The sequence below is a fragment of the Homarus americanus genome, unplaced genomic scaffold (genome assembly GCF_018991925.1).
Source record: "Homarus americanus isolate GMGI-L3 unplaced genomic scaffold, GMGI_Hamer_2.0 scaffold52512, whole genome shotgun sequence".
Lineage (NCBI taxonomy): Eukaryota > Metazoa > Arthropoda > Malacostraca > Decapoda > Nephropidae > Homarus > Homarus americanus.
In genome coordinates, this window is record NW_024735442.1 from 1269035 (window position 1) to 1280440 (window position 11406).

General features: G+C 36.5%; 1 protein-coding gene across 3 annotated transcripts in view; it reads left to right on the forward strand.

Moving 5' to 3' along the window:
• The window catches only part of LOC121870972 (sortilin-related receptor-like), a 69064-nt gene that overhangs the window by 11911 nt on the left and 45747 nt on the right, over positions 1-11406 (forward strand). For all 3 annotated transcript variants that reach the window (XM_042372967.1, XM_042372965.1, XM_042372966.1), the window contains exons 7-11: positions 1774-1925; positions 6084-6300; positions 9139-9324; positions 9451-9600; positions 10593-10694. In XM_042372967.1, coding sequence (XP_042228901.1) covers positions 1774-1925; positions 6084-6300; positions 9139-9324; positions 9451-9600; positions 10593-10694 — 807 coding nt within the window. The remainder of the gene's footprint in view (positions 1-1773; positions 1926-6083; positions 6301-9138; positions 9325-9450; positions 9601-10592; positions 10695-11406) is intronic.

The following is an 11406-nucleotide window of genomic DNA, read 5'->3' on the forward strand; positions in this document are numbered from 1 at the left end:
ATGTAATGATAATAATAATAATTCATAGTAAATAAAATTTATAATTAATACAAAATTGAAAATAAAATAATAATTATGATAATAATAATAATAACAATAAAGAACTATAAAGAAATACAAAAATTAAAAAAAGATCAAGAGTGAAAAACAATATTCTGTATGTATGTTGTGTTGTCAATAGTAAGAGAAACAATTGAGACCCTGCAATTGTGTGTAAATGAGGCAGAAAGTCAGATCAGCAACCTGGGACTTGGTCACAATTTTTGTGATGCCATATGGCAGCAGGGTCTACCATTAGACAATTCATTATGCTTCCAATATCTTCCCAGGCGGTAGTACCTCCCTGTTTGGTAGCTGCCTACTACCTACTACTGGGAAACTATTTTTAAGACAAAATTATATCAGATTGAAGTAGTGTAGTGCTTATATCTGCGGGAAGATATAAGAACATAAGAATAGAGGAAGCTGCAGCTGGCCTATTGGCCCATACTGGGCAGTCCCGTTTACACCCAATCCCTATTGCTCATATCCATCTAACCTATGTTGGAAGCTATCCAGTGTATTCGAGTTAATGATGATGTTTGGTAACCTGTTCCACTCATCCATTCCAAACCAATGTTTACCTATCACTTGACTAAATCTAAATTTGTCTAATTTAAAACCATTACTACGAGTTCGCTCCTGGTTGGATAGTTTGAATACTTTTGTTATATCACCATTGATTTGCCCCGACTTCCATTTATATACCTTGATCATATCGCCCCTTACTCAACGTACCAGGAATGTGTTTTGATGACATTCTCAGGTTCTGGAGAATGTATCTGGCCTTCATGCCCTATGCATACCCAGGATGGAAATTAGCAATGAGCCAACTGTCAATTTATTTATTTTTTCTCATACACCAACTGTATATGATTTTAGAATATTGCTCTATAATATAATTTATACCTATTACCATGCTAAATATAATGCTGTACTGTACTGAAATTACTTCAGTTATTATGAAGCAAGTTTTAGAACATTGCAAGAAATATTTATAAAAAAAATATCCTTTTGTTTCTGTTCACGAATTATTTATTTTTACATATCTATGTTTGTAAAAAAAATTCTATGTGATACTGTATAAATAAAATAACGTTAATGTCTTAACATTATGGCTGTCAGTCAATGTAGTGTTAAAAATGATTTCATATAATTATGGCAAGTTTGTAGAGCTGTGATAATTTTTTAAACCATCGCAATTGGACAAAATTTACCCAGGATAAGCATGGTGTGTGATTCATATTATGCGGTCTAAAAATTTACTCCTGGTGTCAGTAGATCCTTACAATGTTGGTTTTTTGCTGTTGCTTATATCGAACTACTATTAGCCTTGATGCTAGTATTCCATGACACTTATAATACAGCCATACAGTATTTGCATTCCCCATGTGGATTTGGTCATGCTGGTTATGAGTGTGGAATTTAGCAGGGTTGTGTGGAGTAGCATGGGGTCTTTCCCATAGAGGTATTTTGTAATAGTGGTGGTCACCTGTAGAGTTCTTGGTACTCACCCAAACATCAGCCATGGATTTCTTCATTTTCTGCTGTAGAGATAATTTGTACTAGGAACTTTAGTGTACAGGTAGTCTTTCTGAAATATTAATGTGGATTTACTCATTGTATGTAGTATGGTTTCATAAAGGTATGCAAAATCTCTTTTGATCATATATAATTGATGAAGCTATAGCATTGTCATGTTTTTTTTATTACATCTTATTTTCTTTATTTTAGGTGATGGTGTGTGTAGCTCATGATCAGTTCATGTCCAACTTGTATGTGTCATCAGTTCCAAGGTCAGCCCATCATGAAGTGCGTTTTTCTCTCTCCCTGGAACGTATTTTATACTTCAATCCATCGACAAACTGGGTTGACACCTGGTTAAGGTATGAAATAAGAAATATGTAAATAATAATACCCTGTAATAATAATAATAATAATAATTAACGGTTTATTGAAAGAGCTTGGCAGCCAAAAGGCTGAAAATATACAGTTACATAATTGGGGAATGGGTTTCGAATTACAAATGATATACAAATAACATAAATGATATAAATAAGATATATAATAACTAGATGGGGAAAAGCTCAGACTACAGGGCATTTCAACATAGTGACAGTGCAAGAAGTAGGATTTACTGGGATTGAATACACTGGTTTATTACAAGTTATTGATAATTTTTACAATGGTTAGGACTGGGCTGTTCTTATAGCGATCAGTTCGTGCACGTATGGGCTGGATGCGGTTGTGGTGTCGAACAGCAATTCTCGGGCTAGGGATCTCAGGTGGTAGTAGGAGCTGGTGTCGAGGATGGTGCAGAAGCTTCTTACCAAATTTGCAGATGAGGTCGTGGTGATGGTCAGTGAAAGTCGAAAGGGTCAGTGTGTTGAGCGCTTCTTGATATGTGGAGTAGAAAGGGGAGAGAATAATTTGCATGCCCTCTTTAGGTGTGTTGTGTGGCATTTAGTAGGGGAGGCATAGGTGAGCTGGGGAAGTATGAATGTTGAATAAACACTGAGGAGCTCGGGTGCAGGAAATCCTAGGGACTTGGAGTTTGGAGGGTTTCCAATTTAGTTTGTTGTCTATGGTGACGCCGAGGAGCTTCGTGGAATCTACAACCTGGAGTGTGTTCGGACCTAAATTAATGGAAGGGGGTGGGACAATGTCGGAGGAGAGGTTGATGTGCATAACCATGGTCTTGGTATGGTTGATGGTGACGTGGTTGTTGGTGGCCCAGTTTTGGAGACTGTTCAATAAATCCTGAAGGGCGGTATAGTCGGGAGCAGAATTGTTGACGCTGATCCCAATGGTGGAGTCGTCGACATATTTCCAGCGAGCGGGGGTTTCTCTTAGGGCATCATTGATAAGCATAAGGAAGCAGAGTGGTCCCATCTTGGTGCCTTGGGGGACGCCACAGGTGAGTGACTGAAAGGTGGAGACAGCCCCTTGGAAGCGTACAGCTTGGCGTCGGTCACTGAGGAAGTCTGTAAGCCATGGAGAAGACCGCATCTTGGGGTGTGGCAGCATTTACCTCAAATCTTAAGGCTTTTTAATTAAATCATGGAGCACTTCTAGTCCACCCAGGTGCAGGTGGGTACTTAACTTGATGAGAAGGGGAAGTGAAGGCATGGCTGTTTTATAGTAATATTTTGAATGTGTGAGCAACAGGTGTAAACTTGGCAGATCTTTGGTATCTGTTATTGCAGTACAATTGTATACGTATATGAATGAATGGCGAGTCTGTATTTGGCAGCATATTAACAGAGAAAGGTTGGACAGAGAAAAAAAGTACAGGTGTTGGTAAGTATATGTATTGAAGCTAAATAGAATGATTTTAAACAAAGAAAAAGGTTACAGTAATTATGGTTAAATGTTAACGAAATAAGGAATACAGGCCATGGGATTTTTTAAAATAAATATATCCCTCATAAGTTAACCCCTTGTGTTTGGATCCCCCCTTTGAGCTCAATAAAATTGTGTGGTATTAGCCAAATAAATGAGTAAAAGTGGCAACCCTGTAGTGAAGGGGAACGTCTGGGTGAAGCGCAAAATTTGTTAATAATTGATCAATCAATATAAATTTCCTGTCAGCAATTAAGGACACCATACACATTGTTGCTATACCCCTGAATCAGTTCTGCCTAATCCCTAATACCAGATTTTTCCCTTATATTATCAATTTTGAAAATCCTACTTCTCCATAACTTCTCTAGATTACATTGAAATTCATGTGGAATATAGTTAATTTACTCCTCTTGATGTGACAAATAAACATTTTTTATTTTCACTTTTGTTTTGGGTGCATACAGTACATTTTTTTCCCAACTTAAAACATTTTTTCCTCCAAATAATAAACTAAGCCAAGAAAATCTATATGTTCAACCTTGTACAGTATGTTATATTACTACTTAGTTTTGTTTTATTAAAATTTGCCCATAAATGGCTGAGCCTTAAGGACCTGAAGGTTAGAAAAACTCGTTCTGAAATACAGGCCGATTGGGTGGTGCGAAAGCAACAGATGGTCCTACTTCTCCCTCACTTCTTTTGTGTGATACTGCAGTGTACAAGACTCTGGTTCTGTTCTTAGCGAGCTGGGAAAGTTGCCAGATACTGATTTTTACTAAGTGAATGGTATTACTTTACACCAAAATTTAATTATAAATACTTTTCTCCAGCTTTTGCCACATAAACAGTAGGGCCCTCTAAATGAAGGGGGTTAGAACAATTATTCATAGCTACATAAATATGAATTACACAATCAAAGTACGTCAGTAGATAGCCATAGGCAACAGCTTTCCTCCGTAATTTTCTGAATACTTTCGTAATTTTCCAATTTTCATCGTATTTTCAGCCGGACACTCCCCTTAATGATGTACAGTCGTTAAAGTGAAAATTGTTAATGTGGTGAGTATAGTTTACATGCTAAATGGGTCAATTGGTGCCAGCCCTCAGACACTTTCACCCCTTATAAAACCCCACAAAAAATTACAACCACTTATCCACACATTAATACTGTATGTAGAGTTAATAGCAGCTAATCTTTAAACACACATTGAACTGGTTAATGAGACTGTTTGCTGTCATCCGAGGCAGGGGAGTGTGTGTTAGTGCCCCCTGCCCCCACACTCTCACACTGCTCTGCTTCCCCAGTACCACCAACTGATCCTTCGGTTTCAAAGTCAGTGAAGTTTAGTGGTAAATCAACAAACAGATCACACAGGTAAATCTTGAACATTATCATCATTATGCAATACGGTCACAGGTAACAGAGTAGATTACACCACACCTGTTCACACGCTCGCTGAAGTCAAGATGGCTGCCCAGAGTGACTATCAACTTGCACTACTGATCGTTATTGTATTGAAATGTATCGTTAATGTGTTGAGGTGTCGTATTTCATTGCTGTCGTTGTTATGATGAAACTCATTGAAGTGAAGTATGTACTCTATTGTATTTGGAAACATTTTGTTAAATTTCAAAGTCATTCACTGAAGAACTTAACTTTTTATAGGAATAATTGAGTTTGGTTCGTGTTGTCCGTAATCAACCCTGATTTTAGCCCAAGCCCCTCTAATTTTATATTTTTTATTACGCATATATACTTGACAGTGCGAGTTGAAAAATAACCATAACATAACTCTGGCATCCTCTCTCTCGCTCTGGTTCCGTAATAATCTCCCGGGCGTTTGTGCTGATAAAGTTTTTTCTACTGGTGAATTTTAGTGCAATCATGGCCCCTAAAAGGAAAATTAGTGGCAGTGCTCGTGGTGGTGAGAGTGAGAAAAAGAAAAGAGCTCATACTGCAAGAACATTCAAAGAAAAAGTCAAGATAATGAACTTACTAATGAGCGGCGTATTGAACTCTGAAGTTGCATGTCGGCAATAAAAAAGGGCTGTACGTATATACACAGGGGAGCCCGAATATACGCAAATTTGTATTTCTGTGGGGATCCCAGGAACATAACATTCGTGTACTTTGGACCCCGTTCAACTTTGCACGAACTCATGTTGAGCTTACTCACAGACATAAAATGTCATCTGGTTGCATCATAGCTGTAACATTTGTCACTAGTACAGTACTCAGATGCTCAGTCTTAATGTTGCTCAAGGGGTGTGCCATTTATTTGTGAATGGGAAAGTTTGATAAGTGTTTACTTAATTTAAACAAAAAAGAATTTAAATTAAAGCCTGTCAAAATTATGAATCACTAATTAATAAGTGATATCTGTTATCTGTACCAAGAAATTAGTGTCCTTTATTAAAAAATAAGTGTGAAATGCTGTGTTTGGTTTTTGAGGAATTTCAATGTTATAGTCGTGTAGGTGAGTGCCCACGGGTAGAGAACCCCTTCTTAAGTGTGAGTGAAATACAAACTTAGAACACATTGGATGTTAACATTGGCTTCTGCCCTATTAAGACCATCAATGACAGATTATATAATAATATTGATAATAATAATTAAAGTACTGTACTGTATTAGAAAGTATATTTACAGGTGTAGTACTGTACTAGTATTATTAGTTAATTTGCTTTACTATCCACAGTGAAGTATCAGACACAACTTTTGCTGATCTGCATCCAGTTGAGGGTGTGCGAGGGATCTTCATTGCATCTCAACTCACAAGTAACTTTAGCCAGATCTTTAGTAAGCTTGGACCAGAACACCTGACTTCATACATCACCTTTGATCAAGGTGCACAGTGGAAGCCTCTTCAGCCACCTAGAAAAGATGTTTATGGCAATTTCATCGACTGTGAGAGGGTTAGTAGTCCCAATTATTCACATGCATGTAGACCTTCAAAGTTGGTATCCCCTTACAAAAATGGATGGTTGGATATAGTCTTGTGTCCCGTAATCCATCTGCAGACAAATGATTTTTATGGTAATTAAAATTGTATTGGGAGCAGTGCTGTCAAACTTCATAAGTGAATCATTGATGGTTTTAGTACAGTATTTACTTTTATTTTATTTGTTTATTTATTCATTTCTATTATTGCTGTCATGTGATATTTCTCATCATTGCTGTTTTACTATATGAATTATTTTACAGTACAGTATTCTTTTACTTTTTAAGAGATTTATAAGGTTCAGTTTGTGTAGTACTGCTAACAGTACTGTACTATAGTAGTTGTTGTAGCAATGAAGAACAATCCTTGTATGTATCAGAAAAGCAGGTGATGAATATATAAAAGAAATTTAGGGGTGAAGGTCATTGGTACCAAAAATAGGCTTTTAAGAGGTTAATGGCTTTTAACTTTCAATTATTGTTGGGAAGATACTGGTTGGCAGAAGAATGTTCAGAGTTGGATTTAAAAAAAAATGGTTGATGATTTTTTATTTAAATTTTCAGTGATCAAGCCATTGGTTTCAAAAGTTTGCATATACACTAAAGGGGTTAATAGTGTGAAATATTAATTTTCTTTTATTTTTTATTTACTGTAATTTTTCCTCAAAGAGCCACATCTGACAGTGTGATGAGGTCTTACATTTTCAGGTTTAAAGATCAATTGTATACAAGATATAAATGTGGAGGGTTGGGTTTGGTTCTCTATTTAATTTGCTCTTAAAACGATCATTATCATGTTTTTCCCTCCATTATTGGATAGGTGTGATTCACTATGATATCCCAGTAGTCTTCCCTGGGGAACTCTCTGTTTTCCACATATTCTGTGGTGACCAGTACATTTTAATGTTGATGTGTGTATTTTGAATAGAGATAAACTGGGAGATGAGTTCACATACTTGGGAGCAGCAGGCACCAGTGGGTGGGTGGCTCCCTCCCCCAGGACTACTGTAACACGTCTATGCAATTTCACCATAATTCCTATAATATTTAGGTTCATTTAGTGCCAGGTTAATATAACATTGTCATGAAATAATAAACTTTCTTGAAAAATGATTCCCACACTCTACCCCAGATGAATCATTGCATCATATTAAATTTTTGATTACAAGCACAAACAGCTGATCACTATCTATTCCTCGCCATGTTAACAATGCTCTCCATTTCTGATGCTTACCACAACATCTATCTTCAGCACTTAGTAAATAATATTGTAGGGTCTTTATCAATATACAGCTTATCCTTTTTGATTTTCAAGTCAAATTACAAATTATATATTGTATTATTTTCTATTATTAAAAAGGTTACAGTGACCCCTCGGTTAACGAACTCAATCTGTTCCAGAAGGTCGTTCGTTAACCGAAAAGTTCGTTAACCGAAACCATTGTTTCAATGGGTTTTTGGGTAATTGGTTCCAGCTCACCGAAAATTTCCTAAATTCAACAAAAATGGTAGAAAAGTTCACTTACTTTGAGGTGTGTATGTAGAAGGCTCCTGGATGATGATGATGATGATGATGATTTAGAATGGGGGTGGAGGAGAAGGAAGAAGAGAAGGCATTGGGGTGGAAGAGAAGTCACCCCATGGTGCCATTTCACCCATAAAATTTTAGCTCTCTTGGTGTAATTCAAGATTATTTTCTTTAAATCAACACTGCACTGCATTATATATTGTCAATATGTAAAATATATTTCAAAATGACCAATAATTTGCTTGGAAACACAGAAAAAAAGCGTTTAGTTGAAGAGTCTCAAGCAAGATGTTACCTCCAGTGAAAACAGAGAGAGACTAACGCCTGTTTGCTGTGTTAAGAGGCTGGATGCCGCGCATTAAACTAGTCACTTTACCTTCAGTTATGTTCAATAATTGTTAAAATGACTAAAAAATTGAATATTAAACTTTTAAAATTATTGAATAGTATAAACTTCTTGATATTTACTAAAATAGTAAGGAATTTAAGCCCTAGAACCGATTAATGTATTGGCGGACTGATACTAAAGCTGGTTGCCCGGTCAGTGCAAGCGAAAACATGTTGAGGTCGGTTCGTAAGAAATTCGTTAACCGAATTTTTGTTCGTTAACAGAATTGAAGATCCTTATGGAAGGCAGTTCGTTAACCGAGGCGTTCGTTAAACGAGGGGTTACTGTATATTAATTATGATGACTCGTACACCATAAGAAGCTGTTCATATGAGAATATATTGAATCAATAAATAAACCTGGCAAATGCGGCAATGCCCAATCCCCTTCCAGCCTGTTTACAAAGGCAGTATCTTAGCTCTCGTACTTAGTAGCTCTCATTAGGCCTACAGCATACTGTATCTGATTAGACCAGACAAGTGTTGTTCTTTTCATATGCATTTTTTAATTGATCCATTTCTTAAAATATGTACTCTACATAATTTTACCCATTTCTCAAACTCAAGTATTCCCTTTCAAGACGATATGTGCTCAACATAAAAGGTTAATATAAATGAGTGTAGGTGGCATGGTGTGGTGCACTGATACTATACGTATGAAGGCAGGACTCAGACATGTGCCACACGATACCCGTGCACAGATGTTCAACCGCACCTACAAACACGCGAACGATGTGGATTGATGCTGGACTTTCTGGACTTTTTAAAGTATTTCTGGTGGATAGAGGGGCACTCCGGAGCACCTCAGAGAGTCCCCCAAAAATCAGATTCTGGTGTATAGAAGTTCTACTGTATTCATATTGGATTACTTGCCTATTTACATTTTTTTTAATTTCAGGCTAAGGGATGCTCTCTGCATGTGAGCCAAGAACTAAGTCACCTTTATCCAGCTTTTCACACTTTGCCTGTATTTAGTAAGAAGAGTGCTCCAGGTCTCATCCTGGCTACAGGCACAATAGGAACTTCCTTGAAGGGTCATACTGCACTCTATGTTTCTACTGATGCTGGAATCAATTGGTATCAGGTAAATACCTTAGTGCTGTTTGTATTTGGGCTCATAAATATTTATGTGGAAAATGTTCACTTTTAAACGTTAAAACAATTGTAAACAATGCCATTCTACCAGTATTCACATTATTTCTATCAACAGGTACTCATGGGTAACTACCTTTATACAATTGGAGATCATGGAGGCATCATTGTTGCAGTGAAATTTTACCGTGGACATGGTGAGACAAATGAGCTCCAGTATTCAACTGATGAAGGGGAGACTTGGCAGACTTCTAGTTTCTTCTCAGAGGTTAGAATAATAATGTTTTTTTATGGTCTGGATTCACATTAGAGATGAGTGAGGTAAGCTGCTGCAAAGCTCCTTACAGAAGACATTAGCCCAATGGGCAGCAACATTGCTGCAAGTGACGAATGCATTGCAGCATTTCCGGTGAGTTGAATCCACATGGAGCCAATGTTTGTCTAGTAACATAATCAGGATTTTTTTATTTATTTATTTTTATTTTTTTCATAGGGTATGTCCTTAGAATTTATTTTACAAGGAGCTTGGTCTTCAGCTAAGACCTTCATCTTTAATTATCCTTACAAAGATCATATTAATTCAGACTTATTTGACACTGGAATGCTTTTTAAACAATTGATTTTGTTTGAACGAATATAAGTTTCCTGTTGGGATGTAGCTCAGGACCTTGTGTGTCATCCATTGGCCTTTTTTATTCTGGCTGATTTCAGGGGCATGAATCTTGGGATCCCTTTTCAGGGTTTAGGGGCACATTTTAGTGTTTCATGCCCTTCCACGCTTTCATATTTTGGTACAAAGTGTTTGTTGTTCCCTGAGCCTTTGATTCTCTGGTCTTGGAGACAATCACCATATCACTGAATAATTTTGGTCTTCAGGTATGATTGGGAGATGAAACTGAGTTAACTAGTACAGTATTCCTGCCATTCATAAATGACAAGTTAGGTTCTGTGCTGGCAACAGTAGCAATTTGTTTGAGGTCCTTGACCATCAAAAGGAATTTTATGATTTAATCTTCCACTCATAAATTTGCTAAGTTGTGTTTTAGTTTTTGTTAATACATATACAGTACTGTAGTTTTCATTGAGAAATGCATTGTATATTTGAAAAGAAATTAGTAATCTTATCAATGTTGTTTATTGTGTCTTGATTCTTCCAAAATGTATTATATGACTTAAACATTGTTTTGCAGTAAGTATAAAAAATCATTGTTACTCTAAGATTGATGTTTTGAATTAATTATGTTATTTTCTCTATCACAGAGTCTTCGCATATATGGCCTTATGACAGAACCTGGTGAAAATACAACTGTATTTACTATATTTGGGTCAAAGAAAGATAAGCATCAGTGGATCATTGTCAAGGTTAGTACAGTATATAATTGACAAAGAGTGTAGTACATGTTATAAAAAATTTATTTGATTATTATAATAATAGCTGGTCTTTTGTTTCTCATATGTATCAGTTCTAAAAAATTCACTAGTGTGCGAAGCACTACAAAGTCAAGGACCTGAGAATAAAAAAGGAATATGGAAAAAAAAAGATCACAAAAAGTGAGTTTGACTTGTATCATTTGTATACCCTTAAGTTAGAACACTTCCTAGACCATTTAAGTCTCCATCAACCTTGTCTCTTCAAGATCATAGGTTAAAAGAAAGAAAGGTAAAGGTCTTTAAGTTGTTTCTTGAGGGCCCCCACGGAGGTCAGCTGCTTCATGGTTGCAGGCAACCGATTGTACAATCTGGGTGCTGCATAAGAAGAAGATCGGACAGTAAAAGAGCATTCCTGTACTGCTCTAGGTTTCACAAGGCATGAGGGATCATAACTACTACCTTCAACAATATGAACACATTTAGGGCACTAACATCTGGAATATATTATTTTGGGGTTAGCTTAAAGATATAATTTTTTATATTTTTTATATATTTATACAGGGGCTCCTCTACTTAAGAACGTTCAACTTACAAACTTTCAGAAATACAAACATCATTACTGAGGGGGGGTTACCTGCCAGAACAGGTGTTTAATGTGGATGAGACTGGATTATTTCAAAGCAAATTCCAGATAGAACAAACA